The sequence below is a fragment of the Hippopotamus amphibius genome, chromosome 16 (assembly GCF_030028045.1).
Source record: "Hippopotamus amphibius kiboko isolate mHipAmp2 chromosome 16, mHipAmp2.hap2, whole genome shotgun sequence".
Taxonomy (NCBI): Eukaryota; Metazoa; Chordata; class Mammalia; order Artiodactyla; family Hippopotamidae; genus Hippopotamus; species Hippopotamus amphibius.
In genome coordinates, this window is record NC_080201.1 from 46,808,256 (window position 1) to 46,827,730 (window position 19,475).

The window sequence follows — 19,475 nt, forward strand, 5'->3', positions numbered from 1 at the left end:
ACAAATATTGTATGCTAACTCATATATACGGAATCTTAGAGAAAAAAAAATGGTACTGTGAACCCAGTGACAGGGCAAGAATAAGGATGCAGGTGCAGAGAATGGACTGGAGGACATGGGGTTGGGGGCGCAGGGGGCAAAGGGGAAGCTGGGACGAAGTGAGAGAGTAGCATAGACATATATATACTACCAACTGTAAAATAGATAGCTAGTGGGAAGTTGCTGTATAGCAAAGGGAGATCAACTCAATGATGGGTGATGCCTTGGAGGGCTGGGATGGGGAGGGTGGGGGGGAGTCATGGGAGGGAGGGGATATGTGCACAAATACAGCTGATTCACTTTGGTGTACCTCAAAAGCTGGTGCAAGAGTGTAAAGTAATTATATTCCAATAAAGAGCTTAAAAAAATTGTCACTGAAGAACTCAGAAAGAAAAGACAAATACCATGTGATATCGCTTCTATGTGGAATCTAAAATATGACACAAATGAACCTATCTGTGAAACAGAAACAGAATCACAGACATAGAGAATAGACTGGTGGTTGCCAAGAGGGAGGGTGGGAGAGAGTAGGAATGGGAGTTTGGGATCAGCAGATGCAAACTGGTGTATACAGAATGGATAAACAAGGTCCTACTGTACAGTGCAGGGAACTATATTCATTAACCTGTGGTAAACCATAATGGAAAAGAACATGAAAAAGAATGTCCATATATGTATAACTGTCACTTTGCTGTACAGCAGTAATTAACACAACATTGTAGTTCAGCTTTACTTCAATAAAAATTTAAAAACAAAAAAAAATTAAAAAAGACAATCTTGAAAGTAGCAAGATAGAGGCAACTTGTCACATAAAGGGATCCTCATTAAGAGTACCAACTGATTTCTCATCAGAAAACTTGGAAGCCAGAAGGCAATGGATTGAATTATTCAAAGTGCTAAAACAAACAAACAAAAACAACCCCCCCACCTCAGGAGCGCCCCCCCCCCCCGCCAAAAAAAACACTTTCAACCAAGAATTTTATAACTGGCAAGACTGTCTTTCACCAATGAGGGAGAAATGAAAACATCCAAATAAGCAAAATCTCAGAGAGTTTGTTACCATTAGACCTGCCCTGCAAGAAATGCAAAACATTTCTTTAGGTTGAAATGAAATTATGCTAGATGGCAACTTGAAACTATATGAAAATATAAAAATCTCCAGTAAAGATAAATACATGGGCAGTTATAAAAGCTAGTATTATTGTACTAAAATTCAATTTTAATCTTCTACATGACATAAAAGACATAAAAATAATTATTAACCTTTGTTATTGGGAAAACAATGTATAAAAGTGTAATCTGTGACCTCAAGAATAGAAAGGAGGTGACGGAGATGTACAGGAGCAGCAATTTTACACGCTATTAAAGTTAATCAGGTATAAATTCAAATTGAAGTGTTATAACGTCATGTAATCCCCATGGTAACCACAAAGGAAATAGCCATAGGATAAACACAATAGGAAATGAGAAGGGAATCAAAATATTTCACTACAAAACATTAACTAAACAAAACAAGAGAGTAATGGGGAAATGAGGGATAAAAAAAAACCTATAAGGCATATAGAAAACAAATAGAAAAATGGCAGAAGTCATGACCAAGTGAGATTTATGAATAAATGTAAGGGTGCTTCAACACAAGAAAACTGACCCATGTAAGACGACATCATGTTGATAGAATGAAGAGGGAAAATCATGTGATCATCTCAATTGATACAGACAAGGCATCTGACAAAATACAACACTCTTTCATGACAAAAACTCCTGGAAACGAAGAATAGAGGGAAAATTCCTCAACATAATAAAGGGTATTATAAACAAAACCCCATCTCTGACATCATTCTCAATGGTTAAAGATTGAATGCTCTCCTCCGCAGACCAGGAAAAAGACAAGGACATCTACTTTCACCACTGCTATTCAACTTTGTACTGGAAGTGCTACCCACAGCAATCAAACAAGAAAAATAAGTAAAAGGTACCCAAATTGGAAAGGAAGGGGTAAAACTATTCCTAATCTCAGATGACATGATCCTACCTATAGGAAATAAAAAAAGAATCCACTAATAAATGAAATTAGCAAAGTTGCAGGGTATAAGATTAACATTCAAAAATCCATTGTGTTTCTACATACCAGCATTGAACAACACCAAGAGGAAATTAAGAGAATAATTTCACTTTACAGTCACATCTAAAAGAATAATACTTAGGAAGAAATCTAACCAAGTAGGTGAAAGACTTGTGAAACTATGCTGAAACTACAAACGACTGCTAACAGAAATTAAAGAATATTTAAATAAATGGAAAGACATTTCTGTGTCATGAATAGGAAGATTTAAAATGGTTACAATGTCAATACCACCCAAAGCAATCTGCAGATTCAACACAGTGCCTACCAAAATTCCAACAGCCTTTTTCAAAGAAATGGAAGCAGATCTTTCATATAGAATTGCACAGGGCCATGAACAGCCAAAACAATCTTGAAAAAGAAGAATCAAGTTGAAGGATTCATACTTCCCAACTTCAAAACTTACTACAAATCTATGGTAATTAAAACTGTATGGTACTGGCATAAGGGTAGACATATAGACCAATGTAATAGAATAGAAAACCCAGAAATAAACTCTTACATATATGGTCAATTGATTGTTGACAAGGGTGTCAAGAGCAATTACTGGGTAAAGGACAGTCTTTTCAACAAATGGTGATGGGAAAACTGGATAACCACATGCAAAAGAATTAAATTGGACCCTTACCATATATTATATACTCAAAATTGATCAAAGATCTAACTTAAGAGCTAAAACTATTAAACTCCTAGAAGAAAACACTAGAGAAAATCTTTATGACCCTGGACATGGCAACATTTTCATAGATATGACACCAAAAGCACAGGCGACAAAAGAAAAACTAGACTGAGCTTCATCAAATTAAGAACTTTTGTGACTCAAAGGACACTATCAAGAAAGTGAAAAAATAAAAAAAATCGATAAAACAGGGAAAAATATTTGCAAATTATATATCTGACAAGGGATTGATATTCAGAATATAAAAAGAAACACAATTCAACAGCAGAAAACAAAACAACATAATTCAAAAATGGGCAAATGTTTGAATAGACATTTCTCCGAGGAAGATATACAAATGGCCTACAAGTAGATGAAAAGACGTCCAATAGCACTAGTCACTAGGGAAATGCATACCAAAACCCTGATGAGATGCCACTTCACACCAACTAGGATGGCTATAATCAAGAAAAGAGAAGAAAAAAAAAGTGTTGGTGAGGCTGTGAACCCTTGGGCATTGCTGGAGGGAATATAAAAGGTGCATCGATATGGAAAACAATGTGGCAATTCCTCAAGTTTAAAAACAGAACTACCACATGACCTAGTAATTCCACTCCTGGGTATATATCCAAAAGGACTGAAAGCAAGTATTTGTATATCAATGTTCACAGTAGTGTTATTTACAATAACCAAAAGGTGGAAACAACTCAAGTATCTAACAAATAAATGGATACATATAATGTGGTATATACATAAAACGAAAATACTATTCAGCCATAAAAAGGACAGAAATTTTGATTGTTATATATGCTACAATGTGGATGGACCTTGAAAACATATGAGGTACCTAGAATAGGCAATTTGATAGAGAAAGAAAGTACAACAGGACTTCCTAGGTGGCGCAGTGGTAAAGAATCCACCTGCCAATGCAGGGGACACGGGTTCGAGCCCCATCCTCGAAGATTCCACATGCCACGGAGCAACTAAGCCCGTGCGCCACAACTATTGAGCCTGCGCTCTAGAGCCCGTGAGCCACAACTACTGAGCCCATCTGCCTCAACTGTTGAAGCCCACGTGCCTAGGGCCCGTGCTCCACAATAAGAGAAGCCACTACAATGAGGTGCCTCCACACCACAATGAAGAGTAGCCCCCGCTTGCAGCAACTAGAGAAAGCCCGTGTGCAGCAACGAAGACCCAACGCAGCCAATAAATAAATAAATAAATAAACCTTTAAAAAAAGAAAGAAAGAAAGTACAACAGAGGTTACCAGGTGCTGGAGGTGGGTGGGAATGGGAAGTTATTGTTTAATAAGTACAGAGTTTCTATTGGGGGTGATGAAATAGATTACGGTATAGAGAGTGGCGATGAGTACACAGCCATGTGAATGTAATTACTGCTGCTGACTGGTATGCTTGCAAATGGTTAACATGAGTACTACTATGGTATGTATATTTTACCACAACAAAAGAACAAGAACAACAACAACAAAAAAGTGGGGGGTGGGGGAGGGATGTGACCTGGTTGAAATTTTATAAAAAGTGATCAGGGAAGGTGTCACTGTAAAGGTGCCCTTTAAGGAAAGCCATAAAGGAGATGGAGGACCAGATGGCCATCTGAGGGAGGGGTATTCCCGCAGAGGAAGTAGTGAGGGCAAGAGGCCTGAAGGAGGGTGAGAGGCACATTCCCGACCGCTGAGTTGGCCAGCTGAGCAAGCCAGGGGGAGAGTGGTGAGGTCAGAGAGGGATCAGGTCACTGTAAGTGTTTTGATTTCTGCCGGGAAGGGGAGACACGGGAAGGTTTTGAGCAGAGGGTCGTGATCCAACTTGGGTTTTAGCAGGATGCGGTCGAACAAAACATCCCTGGGTACCTACCTAACCCAGTAACCAGCTTGCGACCTCCGGGGATTCTCCTCAGAAGCTCCGCGTTCCCCAGGACGCGCTTCCCCTAGCCGCCATCGGGGGGCAGCAGAGCCCCGCTGAGCGCCTAGCGTTCCGCGTGCCTGGCCCCGCCCCATCCCGCCCTCGGCGCAGGTGGCCCAGGCCCTAGGAATCCTTAGGCGGAAACCCGTGCCTAATCCCGCGCCTCCGCTCGGCCCCTTTAAGAGCCATAGTTTCCGGAGGCCAGACCTCGGGCGATGAACGCCTAGGGGCCAAACCAAGAGTTAGGAATGGGGGGAGGGAAGGCGGAGAAAACGTCCGAAGTAGAACTTTAACTTTTTCTGGGCCCGATTCCCGTCGGGGGTCCCTAAGGGGCAGCCTTCCTTTCCAAGAACTTCGCTTGATTCTTTATATCACCTAAGTGGAAAGCGCGAGAGGACGGCAGCGCCTCCGTCCACCCGGCCGGGAGGACCCCGAGGCCGAGTGGAAGAGCCAGGCGCTACGAACAAGCCCCTTCCAGCCCAAAGCTCGCTTAGACTCGCCCCTCCCCGCAGGGTGTACCTAGGCGGGTCCATCGCCAGCTGGGGAGAGGGGTGTGGGCAGAGAGGGAACAGGTGCGCGGTGGGGCCCGCCTCCCTCAACAGGTGAATCATCCCAGTTGTGTCTCGGTTCTCGTGATTCAGACCCCGCTCGGCATGACCTGAGCAGGAGGGGGCCGGACGGCATCCCTAGTCTGCAGGCGCCCTCCCGACGGGCTGGTCACTTGGTTCCGACCCTCGGGGCCGGATCGCACCTGGGTCAGCCCACTTCCGGGGAGGGAGGTGAAGGAGCCCCTCCCCGCCGCCCACCCCCTAGCCTTGCCCTCCGTTCTCACCCTGTGTACCTGGGCCGATCCATTCCCCAGAGCCACGGGGGGTGGAGTGACTCGGAGAGCCACAGTGGGTCAAGCAGATTTCTCCCCGAAAGCTGGAAGCGTGCTCTTCATCCACGATGTTTCCTCTAGTTAAAATCCTAGAACAAGGGTAGGGTGAGCTTGGAATAGGGGCAAGGAACGGAATCGGGAAGGGGAGGAGCAGGCGCCCCTCCCAGTCTTGGTGCGCGCCGCGCCCCCTACCCTCCCGGTACCTGGGAGGGGACGCGCGGGCCCGCCGCGCCCAGACCGCTGCGATGGCGCCTCTGGGCCGCCGCCTCATCGGGAGGCTGGGCTCCTGCCCGGCCACCCCGGGCTGGGGCGCGGTCGTCTTCGTGTGGCTCTTTCTCAGCACCTTGTGCACAGGTACGGAGAGCGGGGCCCCTGGTGCCGCGGAACGGCGGGAGGGCACTACAGAAGGGCGATGGATGGAATTCCTCACCGCCTAGGAGGCAGGAGAACTGGGGGAGGGGGAGCGCAGAGACTAAGACCTCCTGGTCCTCAAGGTCTCCGGAGATCCCTTGTGTGCCAGAGTGAGAGGAATTCCCTATTCGTGCGTGAGCGCGCTCCCCCGCCCTTGTTCAGAGATAACAGGAAGTGAAACTCCCGGGACGGCGAATCCGGGAGCGGCAAGGAGAATGGGACCCTTTGTGGGGTAGGGGTGAAGGACCACCCGATCACTGGGAAAGTCCGGGATGAGGACTCGGTAGCCCGCCAAGATTTCTAAGTCTTGCGGTAACGGGGAGAAGGCATTTGAGGGCTGGAGCAGAAGATTCCTAGTGGGGGAGAGATCCAGAAACAGCGCCCAGGCGTCGGGTGGGTGTGGTATGGGAAACTCCCCACCCCCCTACCCAACCATGTCCGAAGTATCTGTGCGTAACAGTCTGGTGGAATGGACTTATGGACTTTGTTGGAAATCATCTTCTGGATCTGATGTTTGTTTGGGTGGGAGTATCAGGGGGACTTTATCCTTCAGCAAGCACTTTCGGCGTGTTCATTTGGGATGGCTTTGGGTAGGGTGAGGTGGGAGTTTGGTGGAGACATTATGGAGGCTTTAGCTACTGTACCGCAAAGCAGTCAAAACAACTTCAGAACCCTCCTTCCCCCCCCCCCCCCCCCCCCCCCAATTCACAAAACCTGGAGTAACTTGGATCACTTGGTAGTTGTTCTTGCAGGGGGGCCTTGAGCACTGTGGGCTTTGTGGGGGGCCATGTGGGCTTGCCCGTACAGGCCACAGACAGGCCCTTTCCGAGAGAGAATGGCCAAGGGAAGAGGGGGCTGGGGCGGTTCCGAGGCCGCCCTCTGGGAAGAGGGATGCACGGCATGTTCCAAGGAATCTGGCCGGGTGACCTTGCACCCACCACTTCAGCCCCCTGGGTCTATAAAATGGGCATGATTATACGGAGCTACCTCACCCATCTTGGGGATTAAGGAACAATGTGTGCCAGGCGCTCTGTAGAACCGTACACTTGTAAATGTCAGGCTGGTGACAAGTGATGTTGCTCTTTCCTGCCAAAACACTTCCTTGAGCTCACAGCCGTCCCTCTGCTGACTCTCTCCTTGTCCTCAGCCCCCGGCAGCGCCATCCAGGTGACTGTGTCAGACCCCTACCACGTGGTGATCCTGTTCCAACCCGTGACCCTGCCCTGCACCTACCAGTCGACCACGACCCCCACAGCGCCCATCGTGATCTGGAAGTACAAGTCTTTCTGCCGGGACCGCATCGCTGATGCCTTCTCCCCAGCCAGTGTTGACAACCAGCTCAACGCCCAGCTGGCAGCTGGTAACCCGGGCTACAACCCCTACGTGGAGTGCCAGGACAGCGTGCGCACCGTCAGGGTTGTGGCCACCAAGCAGGGCAATGCCGTGACCCTGGGAGACTACTACCAGGGCCGCAGGATCACCATCACGGGAAGTACGTGGGGTGGGGAGGGGGAAGGCGGGGGATGCGATGAGGCTGGTTTGGGTGGTGGCTCTGGCATCCTCATGCCAAACCTGGAGTCCCCATCTGGAAGCTCGTCAGTGCCAGTTCCTGAAGGGATTGACAGAGGGAGGGATCCTTCCTTCTACCCATCCATCCATCCCTTTATTTAACAGCAGAGATTTATTGAGCGCCTCACATACACCAGGCACCGTTTGAGGCCCTGGAAATACAGCAGTAACCAAAAGCATCAAATCCCTTCCCTCCTGGAGCTTGAATTCCAGTGAGGGAGACAAGATAAACACAACACATGATAGTATGTGCTTGAAGATAAAGAAAAGTGAGTAATGGAGAGAGAGGAGGGGTTCTATAATAATACTAATAATATCAGCAATAAGAAGTAACATTTATATAAGGAACAACTTGTAAAGGGCCTCCTGGGTGCCAGGCTCTGATCCAGGTTGAGGTGGATTAACTCATTTAGACCACAGAAATTGAGTGAGTAGATTCCGTTATTGTCATTTCACAAAGACCGGGAGAGGTAGAGTGACTTGCACAGGGTTACACAGCTGGGGGGGATTCAAAGTCAGCCACTTTGGATCTAGTCTCCAAGCTAGTAACCCCTTTGCTTGCCCAGGGAGGTCAGCAAAGAACTCACTGAGGAGGTAACAGGAGCGAACCAAGGGGGTGAGGTTTTTCATGGAGAAAGCCTACAACTTGCCAGGTAACTTTACACCCACATTTTACACTCAGGATAGCTGAGGCACAGAGAGATCAAGGGGCTCGGCTTGGTGCGCAGTCAGTAAAGGGCTGGAGGTGGGATTTGAACTTGAATCCAGGCAGCCCTGAGAGCCCTTGTCCTTCACCGTAACGCTCCCTTCTGATAGGAGGTGCCTGTTGGGACTGCGTAAGGGGTGGTGGGGAAGTCGTTCATTCCATTCATTTGGCATTTATCGGGCCATCTTCTAAGTGCCGGAAGTTATGGTAGATGCTGGGGCTAGAGGGGTGATCAGGACAGCCAAGATCCCTGCCCTCAAGGAGGTGATATTCTTGTGGGATGAGACAGACAACAAACAAGCAGATAAAGGAAGAGGAGGAGAATTTCAGAGAGTGCTGCAAAGTGCCGCAGAGGAAACAGACCTGGGTGATATGTGATAATGACTGGGGGCTCACACCTTAAGGCCACTGCGAATGTGATTTGAAGAGGAACTGGGACTGGGCCCTAAAGAACCTGGCGGGAGAGAGGAGGGTGACGGGCAGCAGTGGGTGAGGGATGAAGGCTCACCTGCTTCAGCAGGGATTAGAGTTTCAATCATGGGCACGGGGGCAGAGGAGGGAAGGGGGCATCCCTTTGCTGACCCCAAGAGACCAGGCCTTAGAGCACACTCCTTCCCACTCTCTGTCTAGACCATGGGCAGGGACCCAGCATGTCAGTCTTGTTCCTGGGAGGCACTGGCCCTGCCGGCCCTGAATTTCCATGGGCAGCTCAGCCAGAAGCATCCTGCTGTTCTTGCGGATAAAAGACTTCTTGGGGGTTCAACCTGTATAGGCCCCTACCCCATAATCCAGGGACTTCTCCAGCCTGGACTAGGTATGACCTGACAGCCCTGTCAGGACAACTCCAATTCTGAGAGTGCCCTTGAAGGCTGGCTGGAAACCTGCCCCCTTTGCTGAGTCCAGAGCTCGAGTGACCTTCAGGCTCTATCTGGGGCAGATTCTTCCTGCTCCAGAGGCCCCACAGGCCCAGGTCTTTAAAGTTGCCTTGACTTGGGCCCGTGTTTGATACAGGCTACAGTTTATAAACATCCATTGTGCGTGTGTCCTTTCAGGAAGCCCAGTAGCCATGGGAGCTTCCTCCATTTCAGCTTTGAGGATGGAGAAAAGCAGAGTTCCCTTTGGCATTCCTAGGGTCACAAAGCGCCCAGGTTTTAAAAGTGAAAGTCTTTCTGGGAAAACCAGAGTCGTGTCCCGCAGCTTGGGTGGGTCCTGCTTCCCATTCTGTTCTTCCCTGCTTTGGGTGATGTGGGCGCCTGGATTGGGGCCCTGTTTCTACCTCTTCTAGCTGATTGGGACCCATGTGCCCCCAACTCAGTAGCGCTGGACCTGAGAGCACATGGGACCCCTGAGATCACGAGGGCCGCCTCTGCTGTGTGTGGATGGGCAACAACCACACAGGGAGGTGGAGGAAAGCCCAGCTCCTGTTCCCAACAGGAGACCTGACATTTTCTCCCTGCACCTAAAACAATTAGAGCAATACCCAGCCCAGGTGATGTCAGGACCAGGCGTAGACCGGGAACAGGGTGCGCCTTGCAGGAAGGAGGTGGGCCCAGGCCTTAGGGCTGATCAAAAGAAGCCGGAAAGCCATATTTTTCATAGGTTTTGAAAACATCATGCAGGCCAAACAAAACGCATGGAGGCCCAGATCCAGCCCTCAGGAGCCCGGATTTCAGCTCCTGGCCTAGGAGCTCTTGCTGTGGAGGGGCTGCCTTCCCGCCCACCTCCAGCTTTGGGTGGGGCCCTACTCTCAGGCTCTGGTTTTGGGGAGGGGTGTTTAGAGTGATTTAAAGATACAAGTGGAAAAAGTGATGGGCCGCGATCACGGAGAATCTGGAGGATTTGGGCAAATGTAGGTTAGAGTTTCAGGATGTTTCCATGAAAGAACGTATGCAGAGGGACCCAGCACATAGTAAGAGATCGATAACTGGGGGCTGGATGTGTGACCACGAAGGGGAGTGTCTGCACCCAAGGTCACCCTACCTTCCCGGTCACTTAAACTTGCACAGCCCCCACCTCCACGACGGAGGCACTTCCTGCCTGACTTATGTACCACTTATCACCATCCGGTCCTCAACATGTTTAATTTTTTATTTGTCTCTCTTTCCCAGTTAGGATCTGAGCCCTGTAAGGGCAGGGATTCTTATCTGTCCTCTATAGCAGTGGTTCTCAAACATGTGGGTCTTAGGGCCTCTTCACCCTCTTTATGACTGAGGTCCTCAAAGAGCTTTGTTTTTACAGCTAGAAAACTGAGAAGTTAAAAAAAATTTTTAATGATGATATTAAACTCTGTAGATTAGTATAAATAACATACTTTTATGAAAAAATAACTACATTTTCCAAAACAAAAGACTTTAATGACAATGTATGGCATTGCTTATATATTTTTGCACATCTTAAAGTCTGGCTGAATAGAAGCTGGATTCTCCAAGCTGCTTCTGCTTTCAATCTACTGTGATAACACACACATGTAGCCTCTGGAAAACTCCATACTATACTCATGAGATTAAGTGATAAAGGCAAATATCTTACTATTATTATGAAAATAACTTTGATCTCAGGGATCCCCTGGAAAGGTCTTGGGGAACCCCAGGTTTCATGGATCACACTTTGAGAACTGTTGCTCTCTAGTACACCAGGTGCCTCAGGAACATTGGATGTGTCGAATCCTGAATGACTGTGTCAAGCGCCTATTTGAATATAGCCACGTGCCCAGGACACTAAAGAAGGTCAGCACAGGGCAGGAAGGGGTTCATTTCCAGGTCCTGGCCAGGCCCTGGGGATTCGGCAGTGACTGAGACAGACCAGGTTCTGCTTCCCTGGAGCCCACATTCTCCTGTGGATGGGATCACAGCCAGTCAGCCCCTAAGCTGGCTGATACAATTCGGCAGTCGGGCAGGGGAGCTGTGCAGGCAGGGTAGAACCAGCCCCTTGAGGGCCTGAGGACACAGAGCCAGGCAGAGGGAACAGCAGGAGCGCAGGCCGAGGCAGTGTGAGCCCAGCATGTGGCGGGACAGTGAGGAGGCCAGCGTGTGGAGTCTGGTGAGTGAAGGAGAGCAGGAGGCGTGAGGCTGGTGGGGTAACCAGCAGCCAGATCGCTCCACGGGCCTGGTGGGCCAGGGTAAGGCCCATGTTGAAAGGAGGTTTCTCTATGGACATGAGGTCTTCCTTCCAGAGAAGGAACAAGGCTCTGCTTCTTTCTTTCCTTTGGCAGTTGACTGATGCCCAGGTGCTGTGGACCAGGGCACACACACAGCGGCTGCCCCCGGAGCTGTCCTGGGGAAGGGCAGGGGTCCGTGGGGCAAGGTGGTAGACAGGTCTGCGGGAGCCAGAGAGCCAGGGCAGCTGGGGAGGAAGGCTGGGAAGCTGCTCATTGCCGGCCTCTTCCTACCTCCTGTCTTCCACGGGCCTAAGGTGGCGTTGCCCAGCGGGCCGCACCCTGTCCCGCTCTGGTGAACGGCTGAAGGGATTTAACTAATTAGGGCCTGAGGAGTAGAGAGGAAACCGGATGTGCAGACACTTTCATTACTGGTGTAATTAACAGGCTCCTTGCCCGGGGCCGCTTTACGGGAGCATCCCCAAGCCCTGGGCCTGACCTGGAATGTGGGGGCCGATGGTGGCTGGAGGACGAGGGCACTGGTCTAAGTCTCTCCCTCACAGCCCCGCCTTCTCAAGCCTGGGCAGCTCCCGATTCCTGGAATCTGGCCTGTGTATCTTTGCCTCCTGGTCCAGGACCCAGGACCCGGGGTCTGCGCTAGGCTCCGTGGTGGTTCTGCTGGGGAGTTGCCTTTTGCACTGAGAGGTAGGACAGAAGAAGGCTTAAGTTTCGAAGTGCTGGCTCTGGAGTCAGACCGTCCCAGCCCCACCCCAGTTTTTGCCAAAATTGTACAGCTCATCATTTATTTCACCAGGCCTCTTTTCTTTATGGGACAGGAAAGATAAGAATCCCACCTCACAGACTTCTTGAAATTCCCCATGTTAAGCGTTTAGGACAGAGCCTGCGAGTTGGCACACCCTGGGTACAAGTGGTTTGTCACCGGTCCATCTGCAGCCCGCTTCCCGATGTGCTCGTGGTGGGGGCTGCCGGCATCAGGTGCCCCTCCCCCGTGGTGCCTTCACATGTGTCCTCCTGACGCAGATGCCGACCTGACCTTTGACCAGACGGCTTGGGGGGACAGTGGTGTGTACTACTGCTCCGTGGTCTCGGCCCAGGACCTCCAGGGGAACAACGAGGCCTACGCAGAGCTCATCGTCCTCGGTGAGTGGGCTGAGCCCTGAGGGACGGGGTCGGGGCCTCTTCTGCCACTTCCGTCTCTGCCCTCTGCCCGCCAGCTCACTCTCTGGGCTCTGTCGCCTGCTTTGCTCTCCCCTCACAGCACCACCAGTCACTTGGGCTTATCTGTACCCTGCACCCCAGGCAGGGATCCCCCCCCCCACAACATTTCAAATAAGCCAGAGCCAACCTAAGAGTGGAGAAATGGGGACTCTACCTCTTCCCAGTCTCAGTTTTTAAAAATACAGAAATGACCAGTGAGCGAGGATGGTGCGTGTAATTGGGAGGAGGCTTCTGGCCCTCTGCCCTGCTGGGATGGCGCTGTGTGGCTTGCCTAGTTAGTGCTCCCCTTACGCGCGGCTGCCTGTACAAGCTCAGGGGATAGGCTGGGGTACCCGCGAGCAGCCCCCGCCTGTGGAAGGGATACTGCCCTTAGCCAGAGGCTCTGTTCTCAGCAGACACATATAGTCCCGCCTGGCGTGTGCTATATGTGAGATGCTACCGGGGCACACATTGCCATCGTCACACATATGATGCAAGGTCACGCATGTGTGAGCGCGCACACGTGATGGAGGAGCACGCTCCTGGGTACTCAGATCACACAACAGCGTTCACGTCTGGGTGACAGAATGCATGCACCGGTGACCCAGAGAACTCTTTGTGATCCTTGGTAAAATGCACAGTCTACATCAGCATGTCTCAGAGTTTAGTCGCAAGACCCACTTACACTCTGAACGATTATTGAGGATCTCGAAGAAGTTTTAAGTTTTTGTGGGTTATGTTTATAATCGTTTAACATATTACAAATTGAAACTGGCACACAAGCACACAACCCATTGCCATGACAACAAATCACATCACATGTGCTGGAGCCTCTGGAAAACTCCCCTGCCGCCCCTCTACCGGAGGAGAGTGAGGAGGGCAGACAGTGGCTTAGTGTTATCAGGAGAGTGGCTTGGCCTGGATAGGACCACACTTTGAGAGCTGCTGGTTTATATGCTAGAACCTCCTCCTGGCGGCGTGTGGCATGGGGTGCCGAGCTCTGGATAGAGCTTTGTTGGTGTGTAGCCGGGGGTGTGGATGTCCCTGAGATACAGCACTCGTGAGGCACAGAGCGACGGGTGGCACCTAAAGGAGGCGCTAGCTGGGGCATGAAACTTGCTTAGGGGACCCCAGTGGGCAGAGAACAGGGCCATACTGTGACTTTTATGGGCTGTGGGCACTTTTGCCTTCAAGGGCCTCTTCCTCTGGATTAAAAACAAATTGTATTTTGTGATCGTGTTGTTATAAAGACAATTAATTGTTACATATTTGGTATTGTTATATTTTTTCCTTCAGATTTTAAAAAACAGTGAAAACATTTTCATGGGCCCTAGTGCACTGTGCCTCCTGTGCCTGATGGGGCAGGGACTGCCCCTCTCACCTAGGATGGAACCCCTTGGGGCGATAGGACCCATGTGTGTGGAAGAGATGGGAGTCCCAAACTGAGGTGGAAACGTCAGAACCCATGGGATATGTACTGGAACCCTTCTGGGCATTCGAATCCTCCGTGGTGGGAGAGGGAGTGAATCATGGAATGGAGGCCTTCTGGAAGACAGCACCCACATGGGGTGGGGGTGGGGGGCAGGAGCGGCGTGCTAGGACCCTCGCAGGCCACTGGCCCCACCTCTTCTGCAGGGCACACCTCCACCCTGATGAGCCTGGAACTGGGCTTCAGGGCAGGGGCAGCCTGGGCTGGCCTTGGCCAGCATAATCTGTGTCTCTTTTGTCCCTCCAGGCAGGACCTCGGGGGTGGCTGAGCTCTTACCTGGTTTTCAGGCGGGGCCCATGGAAGGTACGGGGGTGGAATCCCCCACACACCACGTGTCGCTTCTAAGTATTCTCCCCTACCCTAAATGCCGCTCACTCGGACTCCACTAACAACTCTGCCTGACTCTGACTCTCGGGCATCTAGTGACCTGGCTCCGGGCTGTGGGGTGGGCTGGGATGGCTGACGAGGGGCCTGGGGTGTAGGCAGGGGGCTCCTGTGACTGGTGCCTGCTGTGCTCTTCTGGGGGTCAGGATCTGGGCAGCTGGCTCTCTGTCACCTCTCAAGGCGTCAGCCCATCTCGCTCTGGCCGGGTTGCCTCGCGTTGACTGCCTTGTCTACATGAGCCCGGGGCAAGTTCCCTGACTTCGGGGCTGGCCTCGGTTGTAGAGGAGCGGGCGACCCTCTGCGGCTGTGCCCCAGCGCCTGGTGTGGAGACTCCAGCAAGGGCTGCAGCCTCCCAGACAGCCCCCGCCCCACCCCCACTCTGAACTGCCCCCCAGTGCCCACGTCCTTGTGCCCTCCGAGGCCTCTTGGTTCATGGCCGGTTCTCGTCTCTCTGCAGACTGGCTGTTCGTGGTGGTGGTCTGCCTGGCTGTCTTCCTCGTCTTCCTCCTGCTGGGCATCTGCTGGTGTCAGTGCTGCCCTCACACCTGCTGCTGTTACGTCAGGTGCCCCTGCTGCCCGGAGAAGTGCTGCTGCCCAGAGGCCCGTAAGTGCCCCTCGCCCCTCACGTGGCCACCCCCATTCGGCCTCCCTCCTGGGTCCAAGGAGAGGACGTGGCCATGTGCCTGTCTCCCGGCACAGTGCCACTCACGGGTCTGGAGGTTATGAGCGGAGCGACTGGGGAGGACGTGGGCCAAGTAGGACATGCTGTTTTAGATTATCCTTTACATACTTCAACTCTTCACTTATTTTTCACTTTTCATTTATTTTGAGTCTTTCCTTTTGAAAGTATAATTTATGCACGTGGTAAAAAAAAAAGAATTCCAGTATCACAGAACATTATTCACCAGCAAGTAAGACTCTTTTTAAAAAACAAAATCTGGGGGACTTCCCTGCAGGTCCAGTGGTTAAGACTCCGCGCTTCCACTGCAGGGGGTGCGGGTTTGATCCCTGGTTGGGGAACTATGATCCCACATACCGCGCAGCACAGCCAAAAAAAAAAATTAAAAACAAAACCAAAATCTAAGTGAAAAAGGTAAGCAACCAAACAAGGTTTACAACTCCACCAAACTTAAGCGCCTTTTAGCAACCCACATCCACACAAAGCACTCTGGATTTCCCACAGATGCTGCTCAAGGACACACCTAGTGCCTAAGAGTGGGTGCCTGCAGGCCTGGGCTTAGACATGCGACCGGAGATGGAGGGAGAAGCAGCAAACAAAACAGGAGGGAGGAAAGGAAGAGAGTCTGTCTCCTCCTGCTACCCCGTTCCCCTATCGCAGGGAGGTCAGCGCTGCCAGTTCCCTGGTTGCCTTCCAGAGAGCGAGCGTCTGGGTGAACCAGCACCTCTGCACTCAGTTGTCGGGAAGTTTCCATGACTATTTTCATCAACTCTGACGTGGAAGTTTACACTGGCCACTTTTTTATATTCAGACATCTCTGCTCTCTTGTTCCTTGTATTGAAAGTGGGCCATGAAAGCATACATCCCTACTAGTTCTCAGTGAGGACACCTCATCGTTTCCTTTGTTGTCGTCGAGTTCACCACATCTTTGCTTGATGAACAGGTGACGCCAGCAGCTAGAAGTAACTTTACATGTTAGGGGCACCTGGACTATGAGAGACCAAAAGAGGGACAGACCTGCCCCTCTCCTGGCACCTGCTCATTTCTAGGCCAAGAGTGAACAGGTGGTGGAAAAATTACCCAGGTAGCTCAGATGGATGTGTGTCGGCATCCTTACATTTAAGGTTTCCACATGCCGTAACTCCAGTGTAACACAGTCCGGGGTAAAATAGGCAGGGTTGCAAGCTTGGGCAGGTGGAGGTTTGAGGCCTGGCTGGACACCTTACCTGTTGGGAAGCCTAGTGGATGACATCCCCTCTCAGCCCCAGTTTCCTTCTCTGTAAAATGGGGCCACAGTAGAGCCCGCTGTACAGGGTGAGTCGGGATCCAGTGAACTGTTGTGTCCCGCATTTAGCACAGGGTTTGGCCTACATGGTGTTCCATGCCCACAAGCTGCTGGACATCGCTGCTGTCAGCATTGGTAATGACCCACGGCCAGGATGCAGATCAGAGCCCTGCCGCTCACACCATGTGAGCTCAGACAAGCAGCTGGTTTCCTTCTCTGCAAGGTCCCCCCGGCTTGGGGTGTCGTGAGCATTAAGAAGACGCTGTGTGTGAGGGCCGCAGCTCAGTCCATGCTGGCTAATTTTACGGTCACTGAACTCAGCGGTGGGCAACCTGCTTCATCGCTGCCCTGAAAAAAGAAATCCACTGCTCTCTGGAGGCCTGTGCTGGCCGTCCCCTCTCCCTCTCATCATTTGTAGTTGAGAGCTTCTTGCTTATTGCTTGGGTGGTGGGTGTTAGTCCATTTCACAGGTGGGGTGGGATCTCCAAGGGCTGCAAACAAGTCTGCAGTTACCCCACTAATTACGGCTGCGACCAGGACTGCAAATGCCAGTCCCAGGGCCGCATTTCCTCCATCCTGAGATCCCGTTACCCCAAACCGAGGTCCCATTAACTCCCCGCCGGAGGCCCTGTTATTTCTGCCACAGCCATGGTGCTGCTGAGCTTTCCTGGAGCAGCAACTCCCACAGCTAATTATAAAAGAGCAAATCAACGGAGCCGCTGAGGGGCCTCTTCAGGGGTGGGGTGGGGCTGAACACTGAGCTGTCTGCTTCCCAACTGAATCAGGTGAAGGGAGCTTTCTGAGTCCATCTCCCCACTCCATCTTCCTGTTGGAGTCCCAGGGAAGAAGCGACTTGCCTAGGCCCATGACTTTCCCTCAGAACAGCCACCAGAACCCAACCTCTTGCCTGGGGAGGAAGGTGGAGAGGAGAGGAGGAATTGCTCTTGAGCTGTCAAGCCTAGAACCAGGCGGGGGTGACCCCGAGTTGAAAACATACTGATCTGCCGGGTTGGGGCCGCCGGCTGTCCGTGTGCACCCCCTGTCCTAAAACTTCTGTGAGGAATTGCACAGGTGTGGACTCAAGTGAAGCTGATGTCCCCTAACCTCAGGGACCCTGCAGAAGCCAGCCAAGCACCTAGGGAAGCTCCTCAGCTGGGCAGTTGGGAAGAAGGCACGTGACCCCTGAGGGTCTACTTATGCTGTGTGTATCCTCCCCAGTGTATGCTGCAGGCAAAGCTGCCACCTCAGGCCTCGCAAGCGTCTACGCCCCCAGCACCTATGGCCACCTCTCTGCTGCCAAGACCCCGCCCCCACCAGCCATGATTCCCATGGGCCCTCTGTACAATGGGTACTCTGGAGACTTCGACAGGAATAGCTCAGGTGAGGTTGGGGTTTGGGGCCCAGAAGCAGCTGGGGCAGGGGGTAGGCTGGGTATTTGGCCATTAAGGGGCCTGGGGCTGGAAGAGGGGATTGCAGGCAGAGGAGAGGGGTCTGGGAATGCTGGGTTTTGCTCCTGACAGCCAATCTCCCCCAGTTGGTGGCCACAGCTCCCAGGTACCCCTGCTTCGTGACACAGACAGCAGCGTGACCTCTGGTGAGAACCAATCCTCGTGAGGTTGGACATGCCTGTAGGGGAGGGGGCTGGGTCAGCATCCAACCTCCCGAACTGATCACCTCCAACTCCTGTCCCTAGAAATCCGTAGTGGCTATAGGATTCAGGCCAACCAGCAGGACGACTCCATGCGGGTCTTGTACTACATGGAGAAGGAGCTGGCCAACTTCGACCCATCTCGACCTGGTCCCCCAAATGGCCGTGTAGAGCGAGGTGAGCAGGAGCCTTGGGGTCTGAGGGATTCTTGAGGGGGTTGGGGGAAGCACGTCCCCTGATATCTGCCCCAGGGATGCTTGCTCCAAATCCTGCACACAATCCCTCATTCCCTACTACGGCCACGGTGAAATGTACAGATCATCCCTAAATAGATGAGAAGCCTAGGGAATGTATGAGCCAGGTGGGTGACACTGCTGGACCCCAGGGCTCCTGCCATTAGGTCCTGACTTCCCCTCACTAGTGAGTGACACCTTCCTTCCCTACAGCCATGAGTGAAGTCACCTCCCTCCATGAGGACGACTGGAGATCCCGGCCTTCCCGGGGCCCTGCCCTCAACCCGATCCGGGATGAGGAATGGGGTTACCACTCCCCCCGGAGTTCCAGGAGGTGGGAGCAAGAGCCCCCCCTGGAGCGGCCAGGGAGTGGCTTGGGGGCTGGGCGGCCTCGAGCCCGTTCTGTGGATGCTCTAGATGACCTCACCCGGCCCGGTTCTGCTGAATCAGGGAGGAAGTCTCCCCCAAGTAGTGGGAGGAGAGGCCGGGCCTATGCACCCCCCCGAAGCCGCAGCCGCGATGACCTCTACGACCAAGACCAAGACGACTCAAGGCAGTCCCGGGATCCCCACTATGATGACTTCAGGTCTAGAGACCGCCCTCCTGCTGACCCTAGGGCTCGGCACCACCGCTCCCGGGACCCTCGAGATGATGGCTCCAGGTCCGGGGATGCCCAGTATGATGGGAGGCTACTAGAAGAGGCCTTGAGGAAAAAGGGGCCAGTGGAGAGGAGGAGACCTTACAGGGAGGAAGAGGAGGAGGAAGAGACCTACTACCCTCCAGCGCCTCCCCCTTACTCGGAGACTGACTCCCAGGCCTCACGGGAGCGGAGGCTTAAGAAGGTGAGTGAACGGCCCTACCTGGCTCTAAAGAGCCTTCCTGGACCCTCTTCTCTAGTCCTCCCCAGCTCACATCCTTCTTTCTTTTTCTCTTGCAGAACCAAGCCCTGAGTCGGGAAAGTTTAGTCGTCTAATCTCAACGTTTTGTATGTAGCTTTTGTACATTTTTTTTAAATTTGAGGGATTATTGATCATCTCCTCCTGAGACTAATAAAACTTATGATCACAAGTCCTAAGTCTGGAGGGAAGCGTTTGTTTTGCTGCTCGAGGTGGGGAGCCCAGACAGCGGCTGTGTGTGTCTG

At 51.8% G+C, this 19,475-nt stretch overlaps 1 protein-coding gene across 2 annotated transcripts; it reads left to right on the plus strand.

Annotated features, from left to right (window-relative positions):
- Positions 1–5,620: 5,620 nt before the first annotated feature.
- Positions 5,621–19,404, plus strand: LSR (lipolysis stimulated lipoprotein receptor). 2 transcript variants are annotated; one of them, XM_057712405.1, is made up of 10 exons: positions 5,621–5,972; positions 7,177–7,521; positions 12,440–12,559; positions 14,352–14,408; positions 14,947–15,093; positions 17,672–17,833; positions 17,988–18,047; positions 18,147–18,278; positions 18,548–19,176; positions 19,272–19,404. In XM_057712405.1, exons 1-10 carry the CDS (start codon positions 5,864–5,866, stop codon positions 19,305–19,307), a joined length of 1,797 nt encoding a protein of 598 aa, XP_057568388.1. In that variant the 5' UTR covers positions 5,621–5,863; the 3' UTR covers positions 19,308–19,404. The 2 variants fall into 2 exon arrangements, with proteins under 2 accessions (XP_057568388.1, XP_057568389.1); XM_057712406.1 differs by lacking the exon at positions 14,352–14,408 and having other exon boundaries at positions 5,623–5,972.
- The last annotated feature ends 71 nt before the right edge of the window (positions 19,405–19,475 follow it).